The sequence below is a fragment of the Herpailurus yagouaroundi genome, unplaced genomic scaffold (genome assembly GCF_014898765.1).
Source record: "Herpailurus yagouaroundi ecotype Mexico unplaced genomic scaffold, PumYag 180, whole genome shotgun sequence".
NCBI classification, from domain to species: domain Eukaryota; kingdom Metazoa; phylum Chordata; class Mammalia; order Carnivora; family Felidae; genus Herpailurus; species Herpailurus yagouaroundi.
Genome location: NW_024412411.1, coordinates 7,344,808 through 7,372,729, shown reverse-complemented (window position 1 = coordinate 7,372,729; position 27,922 = coordinate 7,344,808). Strand labels below are relative to the sequence as shown.

The 27,922-nt window shown below is 38.9% G+C and overlaps 1 protein-coding gene across 1 annotated transcript; it reads left to right on the top strand.

Moving 5' to 3' along the window:
* Positions 1 to 488: 488 nt before the first annotated feature.
* On the top strand, positions 489 to 27,922 carry ALG8 (ALG8 alpha-1,3-glucosyltransferase). The gene is made up of 13 exons (XM_040489469.1): positions 489 to 637; positions 4,317 to 4,395; positions 9,949 to 10,142; positions 13,107 to 13,216; positions 14,928 to 14,995; positions 17,257 to 17,383; positions 17,641 to 17,744; positions 18,442 to 18,562; positions 21,658 to 21,797; positions 23,378 to 23,517; positions 24,829 to 24,926; positions 25,243 to 25,315; positions 27,289 to 27,922. Exons 1-13 carry the CDS (start codon positions 543 to 545, stop codon positions 27,518 to 27,520), a joined length of 1,581 nt encoding a protein of 526 aa, XP_040345403.1. The 5' UTR covers positions 489 to 542; the 3' UTR covers positions 27,521 to 27,922.

Here is a 27,922-nt window from a genome sequence, read left to right as displayed (position 1 = left end):
GCACAGACGTTTTACACCTCTGCATCTTTGCTCACACCATTCTCTACCTGGAGCTGACACTTCTGTTCAGGTGCCTGCATTAGGCACCTCCAGGATTCTCAGGTGCTTTCGACTACAGCAACTCTCGGGTTACAATGCTGTCTCCTCCACTACGTCTCCGATGCAAGATACAGTCCTCTCTCGCCTAGGTGCCCCAACGCCGGGTTTTGCCAGGCAAAATGCAGGAAACGCCAGAGCAGACACCCAGCAACTATTTAAAGATAAGTATGAAGCAGCTAACGAAACTTAACTTGTCGCCAACTTAACTTGTCGCCGTAAGAAATCCGCGCAGACACTGTCACGCCCTGCCGAGCCCTGGAGTGAGACGGGGCGGTGAAAGGACAGTTAGCGGGAGGTTTAAATGACACAGCACTAGAGTCCCACGGCCGGACTGGCTGAGCGCATGCGCGCAGCGGCCGAGGCACCGCCTCAGACGGCCTTTCCCGCATGCGCGGGAGCCCGGATGTGGATCCAGTTGGTTGAAAGCGCCGGGCGCTACAGTAATGGCCGCTCTCGGAATTGCGATGGGTGGTGGCAATTGGTTTTCGGCTTTGGCGCTCGGGGTGACTCTCCTCAAATGCCTTCTCATCCCCACATAGTAAGGGACCCGCACCACGGTTGGTCAAAGCGGGAGAGAGAAGCGAAGATGCCCGTGGGTGGGAGGAGGAAAGGGAACTTGAACGCTCATGTAGGCTCCGCTATGCTTTTGCTAAGCTTCCCGCTCCGCCGGTTGATTGTTACTTGACCTGAGAACTAGATCATAGCCCTGGATGGCTAGGTTCAGGCTTGGCGCTGACTGAGTTAAATGTTTTTAAGCCTTGGGTCTTCATCCTTAATATGCAGATTAAGAACACTCAGCTCCACCATTCGTTCAGCTGTATTTAACAGTTGTCTGCTGGGCTAGGCACTGGAGATCCAGTGGTGAGAAAGACATTTCCGATTCTTGCCCTCGATAGATTAGTGGGGGCAGACAAAAACGAATGTTTCAGATTGTGATAGGATGTATAAAAGAAATTGACTACAGGTCAAGGCTTTACCCCTCTTTTAGGAGGTGATGTTTGAGTTAAAATTTGAAGGATGAAAGAGAATAAGCCATGTAAAAATCAGTTCAAGCATAGGAGAGAATAAGTGTAAATGCCCTGTGGTAGGAAAAAAACTCAAGAGCATTCTGGGAACAGAAAGTGACCGTTGTTGCTGAAGAGCATGATGGGAGGAGGAGAATGGCACAGGATGAGGTGGACAGTGGCCAGATCACACAGGATTAAATTGCTATTTGAAAAATAGAGGGGCAAGGCTGAAAGCATGGAAACCAGTTAGGAAGTATCCACCAAGTAATACGTATACTGTGGGTACTCAATATTAGCTTCCACCATCTGTTCATCCTTCCTAACTCTTATCCCATCATTTATCATTTCATTCCTTTTCTCCCTTCCTTCCAGGTCTCCCCACCCCTTCCCAGTTTAGGTTTTGGTTTACTGGTATCATTTGGTTCAAGTTCTTGGTGATATCCTGCTGGGTATGGAAGAACTGTATGGATAGAGTGTGCATTTATAGTGATGTGTCTATGTAATTATATAAGCAATGAAATGTGTGTAGGTTTAGCAAAATGACTTACAGGGACTTAGAAAAAGGAGTTGGTCAGTTGAACTTTCTGTGCAACTGAAAATAAATAAGAAACATATCTCCATTTTAAAAGCAAATTGGAAAAAAAAATCTTTCTAAAATGAAGAAATTCCTTTCAAATCGGAGTGAAAGGGAATTCTTTTTTTTTTAAACTGTAGATCTGTGTATATAAAGTAATGTTTCTTGCTTTAGTTACTTCAGGGTGGTTACTTTCAATACTGCTCTTAGTCCAGGATTAAGAGCATATATAGTTGTAGTTAACGTTCTGCTTCTCAACTGCAAAACCCTGGGATGTGAGAGGGAAGGATTACAGCATTACGGTATTACAGGATAAATGTAAATATAGTGAACAAACTGTTAACTGCTTTTTGTATACCATGTACTGGGCTAGGTAGTACAGGGGAGGACAAAATGGATATGATCACTAATCCTATAAAGGGTATAGTTTAGTAGGATAACAGTTCCAGCAACAAATCAAAGTAAATATGTCATTACACAACTACACTGGTGTTAAGTGTTATGAAGAAAATTAGCCAGTAATCCTGTAGGAAAGTACTGTATGATCAAATGTTTAATCATATAAATAGAATGTATTGTGTGCAATTGTATCAAAATTCTTTTATTTCGTCATTCACTTCACTATGCTCTTGTTATGATGTGCTGAACAGGGAACACGGTTAGTGAAAGGAAGATAAACCTGGCTGTTACTACAAAACTTAGTTTACCAATGTTTAAAGAACACAACTTTTTTATCTGTCTCATAATTTGGACCTCTTGTGTACATACTGCTAATAACATGAAGACCTTTCTCTGCACTATATGCAAATGGTAACTAAACAAAGCCACTTTGAATCCTTAAAGGTTCTTTCCAGGTTTATGACAGTAATTGTATTTACATTTTATGGTGCCTAGTATTGACATAGTGTTATATCTCTGTAGTAAACAGATGAATCCATTAAAAAAAAAAAGTGTTATAAGGGAAAAGAATGGGATTCTATAAGGGGACTAACTAGGGAGACTTACTTAGATTGGGTGTCAAGGAAAGTCTCAGGAATTGACATGTAATTGGAGGCCTGAAGACCACGCCCAGTACATGTCTTTTGATAAACATAGGTAAATGTATTTCTGTTGACTACTGAATATACTTAGAAATTAAAATGCTAGCTCAGTTTTGAATTGTGATTTTGAGGAATCCATAGGAAATTAAGGGGACATTGTCAGCAGGAATTTGGAGATATCTATTTCTAGAACTCAGGAAAGAGATCAAGCTTGTACTGTGGTTTGGAAGTCATCATTATACCGTTAATAATGGAAGCAATAAGAATGAATAAGATTGTCCAGAGTAGAGTAAGTTGCATAAAAAGAGAACCAAGAACTGAACATAGGGGATCATCAGCGTTTTACCTGATGAATATTGGAATGGAAAGCCATGAAAGTTGGCTAGGAAACTCAGGAGATAGCTGACACTGGAAAGGTTGTATAAAACATTGGAAAGTGTTAACCGGGTTTTGTTGTGGAACTTGTTGACTTTGATGATGAGTGGTTAACTCCACAGGAATGTGTTGAGCCCGTCTGTATATCAGGTGCTGTTCAAGACATGGAAATACTGCAGTAGACAAATGGGAAAAGAAAATTATTCTGAAGAGGGGAGAAAGGCACAGAATATGCCACCCCAAAATATGTCTCTTTGCCATAAGGATTATTTGGGGCTGATTATTTGGAGAAACTGCAGATACAGGAGAAGCTCTGAAAACAGTAGAAGTTACCCTTTTAATAAGATTTGTAGGTTTTTCCTTTTTATAAGGAAAATTTATGTGTGAAAGGAGGCCTGTACCAGAAAGAGAGCTGTTACCAGAGATCACTTTTCCACCTGACTTATCTGCTGGCAGGGTGACCTTTGTGCACCAAACATCTTCTCACTTGAATTTCTTCTCCCCATTTGAAGCCCCAGGCTCCTATCCCTGTCCTTAGTTCAGGGTGGTATATAAGCCTTAATCATTTGGCCACCGTTTAAGCCTCATATCTTTCTCATCTCTTTTTGGGCTCCCATATATACATATATTATTAAAATTGGCTTTTTTTTTTTCTCCTGTTAAATTTGTCTTATGTCAGTTTAATTCTTAGACCAGCTACAGAACTTGGAAGGGTAGAAGAGAAAATGTTTCTTTCCCTGCAGGAGAGATTCTTGACTATATTTACACATAGTGAGGAATTAGGAGACATGGAAAAGGCAGGGCAGGGGCCTTTTCTCACCTTCTCCATCTGATGAACTGCTCATCCTTGAAGTTCTAGCTGGTGTGTGAAGCATTTTCCAGATAATGAATATTGTTAGAATTCTTTGTGAACAAGAATAAGTGACCTCTGAGCAATAGCCAGAGGACCTCCCTTAAGAAAGAGTATGGGATTTTGCCCAGCCCTTTAGATAACTCCAAGAACCTTTTCACTTACTTGTAGATCCCCAACTTTTCCAGAAGGAGGTCTGGCCTTCAGATAAGTGAGGTGTCTCAGGATTATGTAATGCCTGTTTGTGTTTTTAGAGGATCATGAACTGTGGCTGTATAGGAGTTTTAGTCCATTTAAAAGCATAATTTTAGAAATGTGAAATTGATAAATGTAACAAAATCTCATTTTACTCATCTGATTACTTTGAATAGCCATTCCACAGATTTTGAAGTACACCGAAACTGGCTTGCTATCACTCACAGTTTGCCAGTATCACAGTGGTATTATGAGGTAAGTTTAAATTTTCACTTTTTTGGTGGATTGTCTTTTACAGTGATGTGTGAAATCATATAAGTCTTACTGATATCAGAAGTTTTCCATGTGATTATAGCTCTAATTAATCTTTATAAAAATTGTACTTTTTCCTCAGTTCTGTCCTCTGGCACTATTAGGGAATCCCTGTACTTCAAAATGAGTTTCCCAAACAATAAATTAGAAATTATAATATTTGCCGCACCCCTTTTAAAAGAATTTGGGACTGGGAAAGAGGAATAATTAGATTCCAGGCCTGGCTCTGTCACAACATAGAAAATATATTTCATTTCTCTGAGCCTTAGTTTCTCATCTGGCACATAAAGATTAGGAATGAATTATTTCTAAGATCCTGCTAATCCCCACTATTTATGAAAAAAGAAATAATCAAATGTGATATACAGGTTTCTGATAATATACAAACCATTCTTTTCTATTATTTTTGAAAACTATGTATTTTTATTTCTGGTATGAATTACTAAGTTGCATATGATATTTCAGAAGTGTCTTGATCAAAATAGCACTCTGCTGCAAGGAGGTTTTTTTGTTTTTTGTTTTTTTTTTTTTATATATGAAATTTATTGTCAAATTGGTTTCCATACAACACCCAGTGCTCATCCCAAAAGGTGCCCTCCTCAATACCCATCACCCACCCTCTCCTCCCTCCCACCCCCCATCAACCCTTAGTTCGTTCTCAGTTCTCAACAGTCTCTTATGCTTTGGCTCTCTCCCACTCTAACCTCTTTTTTTTTTTTTTTCCTTCCCCTCCCCCATGGGTTCCTGTTAAGTTTCTCAGGATCCACATAAGAGTGAAACCATATGGTATCTGTCTTTCTCTGTATGGCTTATTTCACTTAGCATCACACTCTCCAGTTCCATCCACGTTGCTACAAAAGGCCATATTTCATTTTTTCTCATTGCCACGTAGTATTCCATAGTGTATATAAACCACAATTTCTTTATCCATTCATCAGTTGATGGACATTTAGGCTCTTTCCATAATTTGGCTATTGTTGAGAGTGCTGCTATGAACATTGGGGTACAAGTGCCCCTATGCATCAGTACTCCTGTGTCCCTTGGATAAATTCCTAGCAGTGCTATTGCTGGGTCATAGGGTAGGTCTATTTTTAATTTTCTGAGGAACCTCCACACTGCTTTCCAGAGCGGCTGCACCAATTTGCATTCCCACCAACAGTGCAAGAGGGTTCCCATTTCTCCACATCCGCAAGGAGGTTTTTTTAAGACAATCTGCAAAGTTTTCTCTTAATTCATTGTTGCTTTTTGGGTTTGTTTGTTTGTTTGTTTGTTGTCAGATCAGAATAGTCCTTTGTACCAAAAAAGCTTAAGAACAATTGATCTAAGGGACTGAGTTCTTCTCACATAATAACATTATAAGTATTTGATAGGAATGCTAAGGATCTTTAAGTAATTGCTTTAGTATAAGATAGTTCAGTTTGCATGTATACATATCCATTAGAAGACATTTTGTGTGGCCTAGCTGTCAAGAGTTTGGGGCTGTGATTCCAGACCACCTCTCTGTGACTTTCAGTTCTGCCAGCTAACACCCATGCTGAGTGACTGTGGGCAAACTGCTTGACCTCTCAAAGCCTCAACATCCCTAACTATTAAATGATAATAAGTATTAGAGTGAAATGAATATGATGCTTATAATACTTAGCACAGTGTTTGGAACAGAAGTGCTCAGTAAACATTAAGAGTTGTTAAGAATTAGCATTATTCATATCATGACCCTTAGACTGTAAATAAGAAGGCAGCCCCCTGTCTTCTCTTTCTCTCTGACCATTCCTTCCTTGCCTCCTTTGTTAACTTTTCCTCATCTGTACACCCTTTAAACAGCTGGTACTCTAGGGTTCTCTTTGTGGTACAGAATTTCAGTTCTGTAACTCTTTCTGAATGTTCTCTCATTTGTTCCTATAACCTTCACCACTGTCTGTTAACTTAGGATTCCTAGAACACTATTTAGGCCAAAGCTGTCTTCTTTATCAATTTATTTTAGATAAAAGAGTCTTATATAAAAGATACTCTTGTGGTACCTGGCTGGCTCAGTCAGTAGAGCATGTAGCTCTTGATTTCAGGGTTGTGAGTTCAAGCCCCACATTGGACATAGAGCTTACTAAAGGAAAAAAAAAAGTCTTCTTGTAATGGTATACTTCTTTGTTCTTCCTGCTCTGCTCAAAAATAACCACAAGAGCCAATAAGGAGCAAAACTCAGTTATGGGCTTGACTATATGAAACAAGAACCTCACAGTAGGGGATAAGGCTGGAGAGGCACATGAGGTCAGGTCTGGAAGGGTCTCTCTGACATGGTAAGGAGAGTGAAGATGTGAGCAGTGGACTACCTAACTGTGACTTCAAACCTACCTTTCTGCTCTGGCTTCAGCTTAAATTGATTGGTCGACTGGTTGGGAAAGACACCAAAGAGACCCACAATAAATACTTGTGGAATGAACACAGTTGTTTTGAATCTTCATATGAAGAAGTTGGATATTTCTTTTTTTTTTCTTTAAAGTTTATTGGTTTATTTTGAGAGATAGAGAGCATGTACATGCACACACGTGAGTGGGAGAGGGGCAGAGAGAAGGAAAGAGAATTCCAAGCAGGCTCCAGTGCCATCAGTGAAGAGCCCAACATGGGTCTCAAACTCGCAGACCCTAAGATCATGACCGGAGTTGAAATCAAGAGTCAGATGATTAACCAACTGAGCCACCCAGGCGCCGTGAAGTTAGATGTTTCTATATCTGAAGAAATAGCTCTTCTTGAGAGCAAGATAGAGTTGCTCATATTAAGCAGTGTGGTAAGCAGCCAAGGGCGTTGCACCTAAGACCAGATATCATGAAACCAGCACAGGCTGACAACTCCTAGAACTGATAACCAGCAGAACCAGAAGAAGCCTGCAAAGACCCAAGACTGATTAAGCTCCTTTAAAAAGGGAGGACTTTTGCAGCAAACTGTCAGACTCTCCAGACGTTGAATACAGTGAAAGGGTCAGTGGGTCTTTGCAGGCTTCTTCTGGTTCTGCTGGTTATCAGTTCTGGGAGCCGTCAGCATGTTCTGGTTTCATGATATATGGTCTTAGTTGCAACGCCCTTGGCTGCTTACCACACTACTTGACATGAGTCACTGCTTGACATGAGTGACTCCATCTTGCTCTCTACAGCTCTGTTGTACTAGCTTACTGAGCTAATGGATTTGGAGTCAGAAGCCCCAGATTTTAGTTCCACTTCTGCCAAATATTAGTTAAGTGATGGAACTGTTTACTTGGGAGGAAATGATAGCTAATAGCCTAACTGGCTTCCCAAAAACTGTTGAGGTAAGAGAATGGCCCAGATGGAAATCCTTGAGGTCCAGAGAACCTTCTCAGCTAGATTTGGAAAGTCTTTGTGTGGGGAATAGGAGCAGCATGTAGAAAGCCTCTGAGTGGTATGGAATTGGGAATAGCAAAGAAACGACAGGGACATTTTATTTTGGAAAAATGGCCATCTCCCAGGCAGCGCCTGTCCCTCCCAGTTTTTTTCAATGCTTTTCCTAGTCCCCATTTTATTTAAAGTAATAAATGTTCCAAATAAGGTAAAATAGGACAAAACCTTTTACGCTTCTGTAGAGTAAATGGCTCTTAACTCTGACATAGAAACTATAGCTGGGAACTGCAGATGTTAAAGTTCAAGTTGATGTTGACTTTCCTGGAATTATATGGAGCAGTAATTTCTAAATTTGTTTCTTAAATATCTATACCCTAGCAAGAAAACATTTAAAAAAATTTTTTAAGTTTATTTATTTTGAGAGACCGAGCACATACAGGGAGGGGCAGAGGGAGAGGGAGAGAGAGAGAATCCCAAGTAGCTTCTGCATTATGCAGAGCCCGATGCAGGTCTCCAACTCACAAACCGTGAGATCATGACCTCAGCTGAAATCAAGAGCTGGACGCTTAACCTACTGAGCCACCCAGATACCCCGCAAGAAAACATTTTGATCATTTACTACTCCATGTGAGTTTATTTATAAATTACAAAAGTACTGCCTTATTAATATACTATTAAAAGTAGACATTAAACAGGATGAAATTAAAAAATAGAATTTCTAACTTTTCTTTCTCCAATTTAATAGCTCATCTTGTTTACACTCCCCATTGGGAACTTGGGATTAGGGAAGGAACTTTTCATAGAGAATTTAATGGGTGGGTTCATAGCCTGAGTGCTTAAGACATACAGCCTCTGGGTTTGCCTCAGATCTGAGGCTTTCTACATGTTGGTACCTGCAGGGGGAGGAAACAAGCTACTTATCTGGACCCAAAGTTGTCATTTAGCCTTACCATGAACAAAGAGCTAACAAGTAGTTTGTCAGAGTCTCTCTCACCTCATTTTATGCCACAGAGCGACCCTAAATAGTAGTCCCTATGAGCACCCAGTTAGTACCCAGTGAACCTTCAGTGCAATTCCAGAAGGAGAGGAATTTCCCATTGAAAAGAGCAACAAATACAGAGTAGGGAGATTATTATTACCATCTGAGCTCTTAGAGGTGCAAGGTCTGAGTTTAGTTTTAGGGACATCCTATGGTGATAGCAATAATTTTTTAAATGATAAATAATATTTACAGACACTTTGTTTCTGGTTCAATACTATGTAAATAGTATTTGAAATGCATATGTAAAATTTAATGCAGTAATGAGGTAGGTACATCCCTGTTGTTTGGGTGAGGAAATGGAGACTTAGAGTAATCTAACAAAACATAATATCCTGAAGTTATATATTTCATATACTATTTCATATGATCTGTATTTTCATTTACTCATTAGTGATTGCTTATTTATTTAACTAATGATTTTTTCATACTTAATATATCAGGCACTTACTAAAGGTTCAGAATACAGAAATGGCAAGGAGTGACTTTTGCTCTCTTAATCTCAGTATCTGATAACCTATAAGAACAAAAGATAAAAAGCTTTTGTGTTATCTTTGTCATTCATAACTGTGTTTCATATGTATTATATCAATTAACCCTCACAATACCTCATTTTACGAATAGAGAAGTTGAGTCTCTGAGACAGAACTTGAACCCAAGCTAGTGAATCATTTGTTATACCATAGCTCCCTTTATATATTTAGATGAGTAGCACCATGTCAGAACCAAGGTTATTGCAAGTTTCATTAATTTTCTTTGAAATATAGTTAATTCTATTTAAGGAAAATTGAAGACCATTATTAAATAACTTAGGAACCAGGTTTTGGTGGTCTGCTCAGTCTTACATAGAAATTACTCTATAATTTAATCATTTATTTAAAGTTTTGGTTTTTTTTTTAATCTCTGTACTCATTGTGGGACTTGAACTCACAATCCCAAAATCAAGAGTCGCACGCTCTTCCAACTGAGCCAGCCAGGCACCGCAGGTCATATTTTGAATGCAATTTTATTTCATGTGCTTTTTTAAAGACTAGAGAGTGAGGATTTTCAGTCTTTACACCCACTTTGTTTGTTCAGTTATTTAGGATATGTTCTATTTTTTTATTTTTACAGGCTACTTCAGAATGGACCTTGGATTATCCGCCTTTTTTTGCATGGTTTGAGTATGCCCTGTCACATGTTGCCAAATATTTTGATCAAGAGATGCTGAATGTCCGTAATCTGAACTATTCCAGCTCGAGAACCTTACTTTTCCAGAGATTTTCTGTCATCTTTACAGATGCACTCTTTGTGTATGCTGTCCACGAGTAAGTCTCAGAATGTCATTTTGTGTGGAAGGTGTTGAGGACATAATACAATATTAAGTAGTATTAACTGGTTCTTCATTTGAGAGAAACAAAGTTCACATGATAGCAAATTCTAGAATAGTTCTGAACTCTGTTACTGTGTTTTAAACTGTACAGTGAGTAATTACAGTAGGTAGTCTACCTATATCTTGTGGAAGACAATGGGGAATGAGGTGGGATTACAAGGCAGAGGCAGAATGATAGATTGTGAGTGTTCTGAGGAGTAGTCCCACGTAGAGTTCCATGACCATTTCTCCTGCTCAGAATGGCTCCATATGCTTTTCTTTCCTTTCTTGTAACCGGCCCCCAGAGGTTTCTGTGACCTACCTACCCTATTCTTTAGGATACACACACATACATACAGCACACACACTCGTGTACACATATTCATTGTGCTGACCACCAATGGAGTGTCCATTCTAGTAAACTCAGGAAACCTTACTGAGTGCTTTTTTAGTTGTTTCTGGACTCTTTCCTTCATGAAGACTCTTCACTAACTTAAAAAAAAATTTTTTTAATGTTTATTCATTTTAGAGAAACAGAGCACAGGCAGGGGGGAGGGGCAGAGAGAGAGGGAGACAGAATCTGAAGCAGACTCCAGGCTCTGAACTCTCAGTACATGAGCTATGAGATCATGACCAGAGCCGAAGTCTGACACTTAACCAACTGAGCCACCCAGGCGCCTTAGACTCTTCACTAATTTTAAGTTATGTTTATATTTTATATTTTTATGCTTTGCATCTTTTACTTATAAATTAATTTTAGTTGAATAGACATATATACAATGTCTTGCACAGTGACTTATAAGTAGTAAGTTCTCAGTTAATCTTGGTTCCTATTCTGTCCCAATACTTTATTAAGCCTGCTGGTATGATGTGACAGACCACCAACTGTGTCCCTTCATGACCCTTGTCACAAATGGATCATTTGTATTTGTGAGGCCCTCTACACTGAACCCCTGCCCCATCTAGGCAAGAGTCCCTTGGCAATGTTTTAACCCCTGCTCATTCTCAAGGAGTAGTTCCCACTTGACACCTTAACATTCAATCTGTTTATGACCTAGCAAGAGTTGGAAGGGAAGGTGAGTTGTGATGTACACCTTTAAACTCAAAATGGTTGAATTGAAGTTCCTAGAGAAGGCATATAAGCAGAAGGAAGAGGGAATAGAATTCATTTCTACCTACAGTGTAGAAGGAGCAGTTAAATAAGATATAAATTGTTGAGATCTATGTCCCAGTTCCCAGAACCAGTAACAAAGTATAGACAGTAACTTACTTAATTTTCTCAATTACCCTGTAAGGTTACTGTCTCTGTTGAGGAAATGGGCTCCATGCAGGAAAAGCAGAACACCTTTTGCTAACCCCTCTTTAATTGCATCTTTATTGTCTGTTTCTTTTTTGGGGCTTAGATTTCTGTTTTTGCGATTTGCCGATACTCAGACGTATTTTTTAAAATCCTTTTTCTGGGATTATACATCGTCAAAATTTTGGAAAACAGAAAACCACACATGTACACAAAGTAGAAGTGACCTATACTCCTCCACTTACAGCTATCACCATCACCATTTTGCTATATATTATTTCATTCTCTCTTCTATGTCTGAATATAATTTTTATAAAATAAAAATAGGATCATAATTTTTTTCATTTGCTATTGTCATTTAATAATAGATCTTGACCTTTAAATGATACACATTTTTAATAAATGTTTTTAAAATTATTTGGACAATCGGGGCGCCTGGGTGGCGCAGTCGGTTAAGCGTCCGACTTCAGCCAGGTCACGATCTCGCGGTCCGTGAGTTCGAGCCCTGCGTCAGGCTCTGGGCTGATGGCTCAGAGCCTGGAGCCTGTTTCCGATTCTGTGTCTCCCTCTCTCTCTGCCCCTCCCCCGTTCATGCTCTGTCTCTTTCTGTCCCAAAAATGAATAAACGTTGAAAAAAAAATTTATTAAAAAAATAAATAAATAAAATAAATAAAATTATTTGGACAATCAGGAGCTATGAGTTCGTGGCTCTATTTTTTTTTTTTTTTAGGGGATGTTAGATCTGATAGGATTTATTTATTTATTTTTAATGTTCACTTTTGAGAGAGAGAAACAGAGCATGAGGGGGGAGGGTCAGAGAGATAGGGAGACATAGAATCTGAAGCAGTCTCCAGGCTCTGAGCTGTCAGCACAGAGCCCAACATGGGGCTCAAACTCACGAACCGTGAGATCATGACCTGAGCCAAAGTTGGAGCTTAATCAACTGAGCCACTGAGGCACCCCATTCTATTTTTTTTCAAATGTTCATTTATTTTTGAGAGAGAGAGAGTAAGTAGGGGAGCAGTAGAGAGAGAGGGAGGGATTAAATCCCAAGTAGGCTCTGTGCTGTCAGGGCATAGCCCAATGCAGGGCTCGAACCCACGAACCATGACTTGAGCCAAAATCAAGAGTCGGATGCTTAACCAACTGAGCCATCCAGGTGCTCCTCGTGGCTCTATTTTTAATTTGGCTGCTATGATATATAATTTAGAGTACCATATTATTCTGGTCTGCATTTTTTTATTATAGTTGATATACAATGTTACACTGTTATATTAGTTTCAGGTATGGTCTGCATTTTTTACACTTCAGGACTAAATAGTGTGTGCCCTCTCAACTTTCAAAATCCTTCCCTTTGGGTTTATGGTGGCTGTTTGTTTTTTTTTCATTTTACTAAATGAAGACTGTTTCAAATCAGCAGAGCTGAGAAAGAGACACGGAACTGACCCTGAGGTCTTTGTTTCTGCTGTCACCTTTTTAAGCAGTCAGGAACAGCATGGACAGTTTATCAGGAATAGCTAATAAAATATGTCTGAGTGTATCAGAGTGTACTCTGTAGTGGTATAGTGATGTTCTAATGAAGATAAAAGCTCTTTCTGCTTCCTTCCTGGTGTTCCACTGTAGGTGCTGTAAATGCATTGATGGGAAAAAAGCAGGTAAAGAACTTACAGAGAAGCCAAAGTTTATTCTATCAGTGTTACTGCTGTGGAACTTCGGGTTGTTAATCGTGGACCGTATCCTTGACGTTTTCTGCACTATTCCCTTACTTACTCTGATATATACTAAGTATGAGATTAATGATTTCTTCGGTGGTAATTCTGAAATGTGAGCTGCTTTTGAAAATGGGTGGGGGGTGGGTCCGTGGGTTCCCAAAACTGTGGTTTCTATGGGTTCTCCCAACTGTACCAGACACTGATTTTTAGAGCACTTTGTTTCTGAAAAGCTAGTGGTGATATTCAAGAACCAGTTAAACCATTAGTAAAGCAATATACTGGGATTTGTTAACTGTCTTTAGATCCATCAGATACATATATCTTACATAGTTTTAGAACACATTATTCTAAATACCTTTTCTAGGAAAGGGCCTGTCTCAGTGTTACATATGGGACCAGGCAGACCTTCATGCTCTTCTACCACCTTAGATTACCACATATTAACAGGCAAAGTTCTTAAATCCAGAAGATACGAATGAAACTAAAATCTTAACGACAGGAGCCTAATATTTTACAGTTTTCGTAAAGGTAGCCATGTGTGAGGAAAACACCCGCACTTTGGTTCAAGTCTGACCTGGACTCAGCTCTTAGCTATGGCATCGAAGTAGCTTTAGGCTGTGTGTAGATTAATGGCTCTGAGCTCTGATGTCCTCACAGGTTCGTCGTGAGGCTTACTAGGATTGTGTATATATACTATAAACGAGGGGGTGCTGCATGCCAGTGGCCTTCAGTAGCTGTTAGGTCCCTTCCTTTCTCATCCCTAATTTAAAAAACAAAACCAGAAAATTCCCTGTCCTGTAGCTGCTGGGTCTTTAAGATAGAAAAAACATGGGTAAGTTTCCTGGTTTTCTTCTTAAACATAATTTTTTTATCCCCTATATAATACTTGGCACTGTATACATTTATTTTATTTTATCTTTTATTTTTTAAAATTTACACCCAAATTAGTTAGCATATAGTGCAACAATGATTTCAGGAGTAGATTCCTTAGTGCCCCTTACCCATTTAGCCCATCCCCCCTCCCACAACCCCTCCCGTAACCCTCAGTTTGTTCTCCATATTTATGAGTCTCTTCTGTTTTGTCCCCCTCCCTGTTTTTATATTATTTTGCTTCCCTTTCCTTATGTTTATCTGCTTTGTCTCTTAAAGTCCTCATATGAGTGAAGTCATACGATTTTTGTCTTTCTCTAATTTCACTTAACATAATACCCTCCAGTTCCATCCATGTAGTTGCAAATAGCAAGATTTCATTCTTTTTGAAAAGAGTAACACTCCATTGTATATATATACCACATCTTCTTTATCCATTCATCCATCGATGGACATTTGGGCTCTTTCCATACTTTGGCTATTGTTGATAGCGCTGCCATAAACATGGGGGTGCATGTGTCCCTTCGAAACAGCACACCTGTATCCCGTGGATAAATGCCTAGTAGTGCAATTGCTGGGTCGTAGGGTAATTCTATTTTTAGTTTTTTGAGGAACCTCCATACTGCTTTCCAGAGTGGCTGCACCAGCTTGCATTCCCAGGCACTATATACATTTTAATTAGAGTTTGTCTAAGGTTTGACTCTGTTTATAGAAAACACATTTATGAGAAGTTCAAACTGGAGGAATATTTTTGTCTTTAGTTTACCTATTAGGAAAGCATTTGCATTTTTATATTCAATCTGCTGGCACAATTCAACTTAAATTTGGTATCCTCTGTTGTCTTTCCTTAATCTAAGTCCAGATATTCATTTCCAGTACAATGGTTTTTTATTTGGATTAATGCTACTCTCCATTGCACGATTATTTCAGGTAAATACAAAATAGGCTGATTAGATTTTTGCCCTTAAGTCTGACTTTGAGCTTTGAAAGGCAACAATAAGTTGGTGATGGGTAGACTTATTTGATGAACTGTTTTGAATTGTCAAGCACTATAGATAATTTTATTGCATACTTCTCATAAATCCCATCTTCTCTTTTGACAATAATTTTCTTCCTTTTGCGCATAGACTCTAGAAACTTGTTAGAGGGTGGCAGACCTGAAATAAACTTGTGTTGCTGTATTTGGCTGGAATCATTTATCTAGGAATGAAGTCTCCAGTTTTTACAATATAATAACTGATGGTGGGGTTTCGTTGTCAGAAGTATATAGCATAGTGTAATGGAAAGTATGGGATTTGGAATCAGAAGATTTGAGTTGAAATCCTGACTGACCCTAATGAACTGTATGACTCAGACAGGGCTCACACAAATGCATTGGCTACTTTGGGTTAGGTACATTATATATAATATCTTATTGAGTAAACCTCACAACTATTCTATGAAATTATTGTCATTATTTTCCTCCTCTTTATAGAGGAAGAAATCAGAAGTTCATATTTTGGGGTCACCTCTCTGTATGCTGGATAAGAATCCTTAGCACTGGCGTTTAGGAATTTATAGGGAATTTTGGTTCACAGTCAGGTTTGGGAACCATTACCCGAAAGTAAGTCATTTAACCCCCTCAGCCACAGTTTTTGCATCCATAAAATGAAATGTACCTCTTATTACATTCTTATTTGTAAAATGGGGGCCCCCTACCTCACAGGGACTTTGGAAAGATCAAATTTGATAATCTGCTTTAAAATTCTTTGTCAACTATAAATGTCTGGATAAGTTTTTGTCTTTTAACCATAAAAAGCCATGTAGCACTTAGAGCATAATTGGCATTCAGTGAATGATTGTTAAATAAAGTTTAGCTAGACCTTCTCTGAATCTTAAGTTGAAAAAGCGGTGATCAGAGATCTGGAAACAACCCATTATTTTTCCTGATCATTCCTCACTCATCTATTCTAGAGCACACCCTGATGAGACAGTGAGAGAAGGAACCTGGCCTTTCATGGCCCCTTTGGCAGCTTCCTTGCTGAACCACAGGAACATTTTCTCATTTGATCCCCAAATTCCTGTGAGGTAGGTAGAATTCAGATTTATTTAGTTATAGTCAATTTGGGGATTTTGTTGTTGTTGTTGTTTATTTGTTTTAAATCAGAATACCTTTAGCTCTTGTAGGTAGTTTGTTAGGATCAAGTACTGTATTCGGTGCCTTCAGCCTGATAGTACTATATGTTACCTGATCTCTAACACCAGATTTAGGTGGCTCTTTGGTAGCATAACATCATATGTATTCTTTCATACTCTCATCCCCAGGTCCAGGAGATGAGGGTGATTGAATTCTCTGGGCTTCAGATCTTTAAGGAGCATTGGGGTGTGTTTTTATGATAATGTGTCCTGTACCTTAGCATCAAGCTTAGTATTAAATAAATATTTGTTGCAGTAATGAACTAGGCTCAGTATAAAAACTAACTAGAATCATTTGCCTGTTTTCTCCTTATATTGCATGTAGAATATTTGCCTGAAATTTAAAACCTTTTTATTATAGCAAATTTAAATCATATACAAATGTAGAGAAAATAAGAATAGCACAGTGATCTACACACAAACACACACAAGATTATTTTGAAACATATCCCAGATGATTTCATTCATTAAGCATGTCAGAATATAGATTTTAAAATATGTATTTTTTAAATTGTGTTGAAATACACATAAAATTAACTATCAACCATTTTTTTAGTGTACAGGCTAGTATTGTTTTAAGTATATTCACATTGTTATGCAACCAGTCTCCAGGGTTTTTTTATTTTTTAATAAACTTAATTTTTAAAAATAGTCCTAGGTTTATAGAAAAGTTAACAAAGATAGTACAGAGAGTCCCTGTGCCCCTCACCCATTTTCCCCTCATGTCACCGTCTTACATAACTATGACACTTTCATAGTTCATTCTTTCAACAAGACTAAAAAACACTATTGTACACCTAAAACCAGCATAACACTGTATGGTTAACTATCTGGAATTAAAATTAAAACTTAAAAAACAAAAAGAGACTAAAAAATCAACATTGGTGCTGCACTCAGATTTCACCAGTTTTTCCACTAATGTTATTTTTCTGTTCCAGGATCCAACCAGGATACTACATTACTACATTTAGTTTACCCTGAATTTTAAAGTGATATTTCCCTTTTAAATCTCCTAGAAAAGGCATATGGAAGGAGCATTTCTCTTTGCTGTTCTTCTGCACTTCAAGCACATCTACCTCTATGTAGCCCCGGCTTATGGTGTATACCTGCTACGGTCTTACTGTTTCACTGCAAATAAACCAGGCAAGTTTTAGTGACAATAACAAAACCTTTATTTTCTTTTTCCTTGATTTGGTAGCTTGCTTCATGAGAGGATTTTATGAGGCACAACAGATATCTCTCGTTTATTGATCCTATAAACCCTTGACCATTCTGACTTTTCTGTGCTCTTGTCACATCATGAAGGTTGGTGTGCTATCAGGGGATACTTCTGGTTTTAGCACATTGTATAAGTTATGGTTTTCCATGCTCCTGGTAACGGTAATGTTCCTTTTCTGTAGATGGATCCATCCGATGGAACAGTTTCAGCTTTGTCCGTGTTATTTCTCTAGGACTGATTGTTTTTTTAGTTTCTGCTCTTTCACTGGGTCCCTTCCTAGCCTTGGTAAGTCTTTTATTTTTTAAATTAAGTAATACATGTTTTTTGTTGTTGCTGCTGTTGTTTAGAAAAAAATAATAAAACAAAGAATGTATAAAAGAAGCAAATCTACTTTTTTCTGATTCTTCCCCAGTATGACTCCCCAAAGACAGAATGGTGTTCTTTCAGACATTTTGGTTCATATTCAAATACGTATCTGTGTATTTACATGTTTAACTATATGTCTTTCACACACATAGACACACACACTTACACACAGAATTGATGATCATTGTTCGCAGATTTCCTTATTTGCTCATTTGCTTACTTGTGATAATTTATTTGTAACTCCAAAATCAATACTAATGGTGTTGCATAGTCATTCACTGACAACATTCAAAGTGCCTAGAATATTATAGATGTTCGATGAATATTTTTCATTTTCCCCTTTTTCCCTCACCCTGGGGTCTCCTCCTTTGCAGCTCGTAAATTCTTCCCTTATTATAATTATCTCATAACAGTACTGGACTGGTATTCAGCATATCTTGTCCCACTCAACAGATGAGTAGGTTAGACAAGAGGAGGTTCTGTGAACTGCTCAGGATCACACAACTACTTGAGGGAACAAGGACTAGAACTTTCTACACGCTATGTCACAGATGGTTCTTTAGTTCTCTTTTTGCATTTGGAAAAGATCGGTCACTGTTTAATCTCTTTTGTACAGAACCAACTGCCTCAAGTCTTGTCCCGACTCTTCCCTTTCAAGAGGGGCCTCTGCCATGCATATTGGGCTCCAAACTTCTGGGCTTTGTACAATGCTTTGGACAAAGTGCTCTCCATCATCGGTATAGTAGCCAGCCTTCTTACTTAGACGATGGATTTGGACAAGTCATACTGAAAAATGGAAAATCCTGCTTTGTGTTTTGAATGTGGCTGAACTGTTTGTTGTCCGGCCTTGTGTTTCAGCTTTCAGTAGAAACAGGGGAGCAGTTCTAGGGACTAAGGTTTCAGTGTAGTAGACAGGCTGTGTTCCTTATAAAAACCATTTGTAGCAATGAGGTTGATCCTTTGCTTTGGAAAAAAAAATACAATATTTAGACATTTTTAAAAAGTAATTTTTGCCTTGAGTAAAATGTTATTCAGCAGTTAACTCTGCTTTTAAACTTAAATGTGTGCATAAGGAAAGAAGACTGTGTAAGCTGTGACTCTAGGTGTTCTATCAGTAAGGAAAATGATAGTCATGCATGAGATGAGAAGAAATGGGAAACCTAGGCTAGGCTTTTAAGTTTGGGTTGTGATAAAATAATAATAATAATAATAATGTATATCTTAAGATGGTTCTACTGAAAATAATTCACTCTAGAATAACTCACAGTAGTTTGTGAATATAGCCTAGCTTGATGGGAAATGGGGAGGATCAAGAGAAAGGTCAGTAAGCTTTGTCTGAAAAAAAAATGGGCCAGATAGTAAATAGTTTAGGCTTGGCAGACCACATAAGGTGTTTTTGTTTGTTTTACCACCTTGAAAAATATGAAAACTCTTCTAGCTTCGGGCTATGCAAAAATTAGTCACAGGCTGGGGATTTGGCCCTCAAGGTAGAATTTGCCAATTCCTGATCTAGAGTCTGATGATTTGGTTGGAGGCCCACCTGCATAAATGAGTGGCTCTGTGGCATTCTTCCAGTCACTTGATTCTTCTAGTGAGTATAATAAGAGGATAATGTAAGTAACTGTACCAACGCACTATGTTGTAAGAAACATGCAATAATAAAAAAATGCTATGTTGTTAGTAGCAGGGGCATTGTAGCCAGACAGATCTGAGTTTAATTCTACCACCTATCACTTGTGTGACTTTGGACAAGTTATACATCTCTCTGTGCCTCAGGGGTCTGAAAGTAATAGCTACAAAGCTCTTGGCACAAGTAGCTGCTGTCACTGTTTTGGTGCATACTTAAAGGAAATCATAATTTGGTATTATCCCTCACCCACTGTGAATCCAGCCTTGATGTCCAAGGACTCTTACAAGGAATTTCTTAACATTTATATTCAAAAACCTTAAATAACCAGCATGGTATGAGGTATAAGGGCCACTTTCCTTGTCCGAGTGAGGAAACTAGGCTGTACATTATCTTATATATCTGCCTCTTCAAAGATGTCTTGGTCATGAATAGACACTTTTCTAAAGAAGACATCCAGATAGCCAACATGCACATGAAAAGATGCTCAACGTCACCCCTCATCAGGGAAATACAAATCAAAACCACACTCAGATATCACCTCACGCCAGTCAGAGTGGCTGAAATGAACAAATCAGGAGACTATAGATGCTGGCAAGAATGTGGAGAAACGGGAACCCTCTTGCACCGTTGGTGGGAATGCAAACTGGTGCAGCCGCTCTGGACAACAGTGTGGCGGTTCCTCAGAAAATTAAAAATAGATCTACCCTATGACCCAGCAATAGCACTGCTAGGAATTTACCCAAGGGATACAGGAGTGCTGATGCATAGGGGTACTTGTACCCCAGTGTTTATAGCAGCACTTTCAACAATAGCCAAATTATGGAAAGAGCCTAAATGTCCATCAACTGATGAATGGATAAAGAAGATGTGGTTAATATATACAATGGAATACTACTTGGTAATGAGAAAGAATGAAATCTGGCCATTTGTAGCAACGTGGATGGAACTGGAGAGTATTATGCTAAGTGAAATAAGTCAGGCAGAGAAAGACAGATATATGTTTTCACTCATGTGGATCCTAAGAAACTTAATGGAAGTCCATGGGGGAGGGAAGGGGGGGGAGTTACAGAGAGAGAAGGAAGCAAACCATAACAGACTCTTAAATCCTGGGAACAAACTGAGGGTTGATGGGGGGTGGGGGAGAGAGGAAAGTGGGTGATGGGCATTGAGGAGGGCACCTGTTGGGATGAGCACTGGGTGTTGTATGGAAACCAATTTGACAACAAATTATATTTAATATATTAAAAAAAAGATGTCTTGGTCAGTGGCGGTAGCTTTAAGAGAGACTCATCAGACTGAAGGGAAAAGGAAAGAGGTTAATGAATACAAAATAATTTGGTAGTGTACACCTCCCCACATTTCACTGATTTTCAGTAGACCTTGTCTACTACAAGGCTGTGCTCAGACTGTCCTTGGCTGTCCTATTAGCTTGTTTGGGATGGGATTTGCATCATCATCCTCAGACTTGGTCATCTAATAAGTATTCCTTGAACACATACGTGCTGGGGATAAAAATGGATTAATCATCATTTCTGCTTTTAAGAAATCCAATACAGTGGAGGAAATGAGTGCATAAACAGATACAGGGCAGTAGGGTGAACACTAGATAGAGACATGTACAGGGTCCATATGTGTGTACCTAGCCCACAAGAAAATCAGCTCTACTTTTTTATTTAAAAGATTTCTCCCTCAGATGAGGAAGTGAATTAGGAGTTAACTTAGAGAAGTGATTAGGCCATTCTAAGCTAAGGGGACAAGTGTGGAGAGTGCTGTGTCAATTCATTGTGGCCAAGCCACATTTAATCAAGCAGAGGATATGAGATTGGAGAGGAAGGGGCCAGATCATGGAAGACAGTTTATGCCATGCTTGGGAATATGGACTTTATAGGCAATGAAGGATTCCAAGCTGGGATGTGACATGGTCAGACTTGCATTTTAGAAGCCTGCTTCATTTTAGAGGTGAGAGAGAGCAGATTGATATTCATACTGTCTGCACGAATTCCCTGTTCCAGTGCAAAAAGCTGCTTTGCATCATATGATCTCAAGACCAGAGGCATTGTAGATAAAATAATAGTACAGAGTTGAGTTTTAATACAGCTCGACCTTGAAGCAACAATAAGATTTAGTAGATTTTTTTTTTCTGGAGGAGTTGGTTGACCAAATATTGATAAAAATAATACAAAATATCTACTTATTCTCTAGGTTTGGAATTGAAACTTCTTGATCCCAACAAAATTCCCAAGGCCTCAATGACAAGTGGTTTGGTTCAGCAGTTCCAACACACAGTCCTTCCCTCAGTGACTCCCTTGGCCACCCTCATCTGCACTCTGATTGCCATATTGGTAAGAATTCACCCACGGTACTCGTTTCTTGAGTTTTCTCTGCTTTTCTTTTGTGTGGCTGGTTAATTTCATCTTTTAGGTTTTTCCAACTATAGGACAAATACCATAGCTGTCATCCTGCTGCACACTGAGGTATTTCAGAGCAATTCTTAGAGTAATTTTGAACACCTTAAGGAAAGATTACTAGTACGACCTCTGAGAGAGAGATCTTGCTGTGGCTGTTAGATCATTTGTTCATGATCTGAGGGGAAAAAAAGAAAAGCCTAGAGAGGAAGGGCCAAGGACTGCACTGTGGAGAAGGAAAACATGTGTAGTGGGAACATCCAGGTTTCTGTTGTTGTTTTCATCCGTGGCTAACTGGTCAAAAATCCAAAGTTGCCTGGACTGCGTGGATATTTTGTCTTGATGACGACAATGAGTTAAGAGAGTCAACAGTGGCTCTTTGAGTGTCAAACATTGAATCTAACATGACTCAGATGGTGTTAGAGGCTTCGTTCATAGCTGTTTATGTTTGTGATCATGATGCTCTCAATTTCATGATATGATTTTAATGGCATTCAGTATAAATAACTCAATTCTACTTTAATTATACTCAGTTTTAATTTTGGTTTCTAAAAGATCAAACCTATTAAGATACCTGACCCCGCTTAATTAAGTGGCAGTGCTGATGGGTAATTAAGCTCTGCTGGCCTGCTTGTTCCCATGTTCTAACTGCCTAAAACTTTCTAAAACGTCAGCCTCATAAGCTGCGTATGGAAGGTCCTAGTTTTATTGTAAATTACAATCCAGCCCACAAAGCTAGGTATGTATTTATTAATATGGTAAAATCTAGTTTATTATTAGCCTCAAAATGTTTTTGAACTTTTGTAGTTTGACCTGATATCAGTCATTCATTATTAATTCTGATGAACAGAATTAATTTTTTTTAAGTTTATTTATTTATTTTGAGAGAGAACGTGAGCAGGGGAGAGACAGAGAGAGAAGGAGACAGAGAATCCTAAGCAGGCTCCATGCACAGAGCCCCCCCAACACAGGGCTCAGAGTCATGAAACTGCAAGATCATGACCAGAGCCAAAGTAAAGAGTCAGACGTTCAACTGACTGAACCACCCAGGTGCCCTGAACAGAATTAATATTAATGAGTTAAATATGTATTTCCAAAAGCCTTGTTTTCTGAGTAGGTTTTTAGTTTTTGTTGTTGTTGTTTTGTTTTGTTTTGTTTTTGAGAGGGAGTGTGCATGAGCCAGGGAGGGTCAGAGGGAGAGAGAGAATCCCAAGTAGTCTCTGGGCTGTGAGCACACAGCCCGACTCAGGGCTTGATTTCACAACCATGAGATCATGACCTGAGCTGAAATCAGGAGTCAGACACTTAACTGACTGGGCCATCCAGGCGCCCCCTGTGTAGTTTTTTATAACTTCTGGTGGAGTGTTCACATGGTGATGAATTAACCCAGTGTAAGGGAGAATAGTCTAAGATGTACTGGTTTGCAGAGATGATATAAATTGTATTCGCCTGAACAATGTTTCTGTAAAGCCTATTTTGAGTGATACTGAAGTTTTATCTTTGCCTGTTGTTTCTAGCCCTCTGTTTTCTGTCTTTGGTTTAAACCCCAAGGGCCCAGAGGCTTTCTGCGATGTCTAATTCTTTGTGCCTTGAGCTCCTTCCTATTTGGGTGGCACGTCCATGAAAAAGCCATACTCCTTGCAGTTCTCCCGATGAGGTAAGCACATAACTCAGTCAGCCGGCATTTCTGGCAGATTTCGTAATGAGCCTGTTGTTTTCCATTTGACCTGTTCAGTGGGATAGGCAAAGGCAAAGATGTACAGGAATAGATTTATACTAGGACAGGACAGGGATGCTTAACTTGGGATCGCTGGGCCTGGGAATATGCACACACAGTTACTGCTGTTTTTTGTTAAGGGTACTACAGCAATTAAGAACCATGATACAAGGTGTTAGATCTGGATATTGAATGGCAGCACGGTATAGAAAAGCATAGGCTTTGGTGTCACCTCATTGGCGAAAATAAGATTTCATGGTTTCTTGTTAAGTGTTGTTAGAGTAATGATTGAGTCCATTATGGAGTAAAATTTAATATTTGTACAGAACTTCACATTTTGCAGAATGTGAGGTGGTTTTTGGTGGGGAGAAGAGGGGTTTGGTTGGGTTTTTTTCTTTTTGCATTTTTTTTTTCTTTTGAGCCTCACAGTAACCTTTAAGGTAATTAGGATAAATGGATATCATCCCGTCTTAACATCTACAGAAACTGGGCTCAGAGAGTCTAAATGACTTATCCAAAGCCACACAGCTAGCAAGTAGCACAGTTAGGACTTAAACCTGAATGTTACGATGCTGGTTCCTATGATCTTTTCACTGTACCATGCTAAAAAATTAAAAATTAAAAAAAATTAAATGCAGTAGTGTCCATTTTGCATATAATTAAATCCTGATAGATAGATGATATTAGAATTAGCCTTTTTTTTCCCTTGAGATTTTTCTTAAATCTTGAGAGAAATTAAGCTCTGAAGGAAGCTTAAGCAAATTTGTCACGTCAGTATATGGCTTGTCTGGATTCATTCAGCAACGTAGAGTTTCCAAATTAAGAAATAGAACAAAACTTCTAATGTCTTTAATTAGAACTCATACTAAGCACCATCAGGTATGGGGCACTGCCCAAGAGAAGAACTCCAGGTCTGGAAATTAAACTCCCAAGTCCTTTCTCCCTGGCTACCACCACTAGGCAGCTCCTAGTCCCACCATGTCCCTTTCTGTGAGGAAGGCAGTTACTCAGGGAAGCAAGACTCTTTTTCAATACTCCCCAATTCAGTGTGGTACATTCTTCCATCAGTTGCTTAAATTTTCCCACGAAATGAATATTCTCAATTACATTGGACTTGTAGCAAAGATCAGTATGTTAGCTTATGCATAAGCCAGTGCTAGAAATAATAGATGCCGTTTATTCAAGCTGTCTGCTGCAAGTGTAAGTTTCAGTTGTTGTTTTAAGGAATTATATAAGAATTTTTATTTTTAGCCTTCTTTCTGTGGGAAAAGCAGGAGATGCTTCAATTTTTCTGATTCTGACCACAACGGGACATTATTCCCTCTTCCCTCTGCTCTTCACTGCACCAGGTAAACAGCTTTTTATTTCAGAGAGAGAGATTTGATTGCCATGCCTTTTTCATCAGGGCCTAGAGATCAATATATCTCATTTAAATGACCTTAAAATCTCTTGGAAGGAGAGAGCTCCTCCATGCTCTTAAATAAAACCTCTAATTTGTTCCTAATCCTCAGTATCTTTAGATGTCACAAAGATACATCATTAAGCTCAAAAAGCATTGCTAGCACTATATAGCTGTGCCAGTGTGCTTATTATATTGCCTTGAGTATCATATATCTTTCTATGATCAACCGAATTATCATCTGTATTTTTTTTTTCTTTTAACAGAACTTCCCACTAAAATCTTACTCATGTTACTATTTACCACCTATAGTATTTCCTCACTGAAGACTCTATTCAGGTAATCCAAAAGAGTACATTTAAAATTATGTTTGCTGTTGTGAAATGTTTATTCCTAAATGGTCCGTTAAGCCTTTAAAAAATATTTTTTTTCAATGTTTATTTTTGAGAGAGAGAGTGCACGAGCAGGGGAGGCACAGAGAGAGAGGAGGACAGAGGATGTGAAGCAGGCTCCACACTAACAGCTGAGAGCCCAATGCGGGGTTCAAACTTACAAACCATGAGATCATGACCTGAGCCCAAAAAGCTGCCAGAATTTTTTTAGGGACAAATTACCCATAATCACATCACTCTGACATGACAACATAGTTCATGTCTTTAACTGAAGGACTATTTGAGGAGGGACTACCTAACTTAAATTAAAACCTTATATGAAAACTTAATATTAGAATGTAAAATATGCATTATGAGTAAAGCCACATAAATATAGATGCATAAAGCTAATATACATGTAGGGGCGCCTGGGTGGCTCAGTCAGTTAAGCGTCTGACTCTTGGTTTTGGCTCAGGTCATGATCTCATGGTTCAGGGATTTGAGCCCCACATTGGGCTCCACACTGACATGCGGAATCTGCTTGGGATTCTCTATCTCCCTCTCTCTCTGCCCCTCCCCTGCTTGCTCTCTCTGTCTCTCAAAATAAATAAATAAACTTCAAAAAATATTTAAAAAAAAATTTTTTAATGTTTATTTTTGAGAGAGAGAGACAGAGAGAAAGAGTGAGTGCCAGTGGGGGAGGGGCAGAGAGAGAGAGAGAGAGAGAGGGAGACACAGAAACCGAAGCAGACTTCAGGCCCTGAGCTGTCAGCACAGAGCCTGACGTGGGACTCAAACCCATGAGCTGTGAGATCACTACCTGAGCCAAAGTCAGACTCTCAACCCAATGAGCCACCCAGGCGCCCCTACTTCAAAAAATATTTTTAAATAAATATATGTAAAAATTCTTGTTATAGAATTATGGGTAGAATTTTTTCTCTTCTAAACTTAATATGATGTTATCCATATAATTTTTTTAAAGCTCCTTAATGATTCATATCTGATTATGTCCATAAGCCTCATATACTTAATTATATTACAACTCAGTTCTCACCATATGACCCAGCAATTCCACTGTTAGTATATACCCAAAAGAACTGAAAAGAGGAACTCAAACAGATACTTGTACACAGTGTCCATTGCAGCTTTATTCACTGTGCCAAAAGGTGGGAACAGCCCAAGTGCCCATCAGCAAATGAATGACTAAACAAAAGGTGGTGTATACATACAGTGGAGTACTGATCACTCAGAAAGAGGAAGGAAGTTCTGATGTGTGCTACAACATGGATGAACCTTGAAAACATGGGCTAAGTGAACTAAGCCAGACACAGAAGGACAAATACTATATAAACGCTGTAGAACAGGCAAATTCATAGAGACAAAAAGTAAATTAGAGGTTACAGAGTAGAGGTTCGGGAGGAGGAATGGGGAGTGATGATTGCTTGATGTTTCCAGAGATTCTGTTGGGGTGATGAAAATGTTTTGAAAGTGGATAGTGATGTTGGTAGCAGAACACTATCAATGCACTTACTGGGACTGAATGGCATACTTAAAAATGGTTAAATAGCAAGTTGTACGTTATTTTACCAAAACAAAAGCGTCTTGAAAACCATCAATTACCTATTGTGTAGCATTTTTTTACATCAGCGTCACAGCATCCAGCTCCCTTTCCTCCCCCAGATGCAGAGCTGGTTCTCTCAGCAGCTTCACTGAGGCGACAGCATGGGTAGATGATGATTGGGTAAATCTGGATTGTTGAGCCAGTGCAGTGGTATATCATTCTCCATTTTTTCTAAATGTGAAATTGAATGCACTCTTTTGACAATGGCTTTGGCTATCATTCACATCAGGACGGTGCAGGTGGGAAGCTTCAGCTGAGAGATGTTTGCTAAACCAGGATGACTTGTTTAAAATGAGACTTTTCTCTCCTTTTGTCTTCAGAAAAGAAAAACCTCTTTTTAATTGGTTGGAAACTTTCTACCTCCTTGGCTTGGGGCCTCTGGAAGTCTTCTGTGAATTTGTATTCCCTTTCACCTCCTGGAAGCTGAAGTATCCCTTTATCCCTTTGTTACTGACCTCAGTGTATTGTGCAGCCGGCATCACATATGCTTGGTTCAAACTGTATGTTTCAGTGTTGTCTGACCCTCTTTCCAGCAAGACAAAGAAACAATGAATAAAGGAACTGCTTGGATGTCTTCCAAGCAATTATTTCATGGGAAATTAATCAGAACTTGAAGAAAGTTGCTGGTGGCATGAACCATTCATTTCAGTGGTTCTGTTTGGAAGACCATTCTTCTAAACTTGGCCTTGCCCAGCCTAGCGACGTGATTGTCACCATGGTGAGAAACCACTTATCCTCCCTAAGCAATGAAGCACATTTGAAACAAATCTCGCCTTGCCCTGTTCAAGTCATCTGAGATGATTCAGACTGCTGTGCTTGCTCACAGCAAGCAGGGAGTCTACCAACAACATGATTATTTGTAGCCTGTGATGACCATTGTCAGGCTATAAGGCATAATTAGAATCATGTGCTAAGGGAAATAGAAATAAAATGCTGTTTTGTATTTCTGAACAA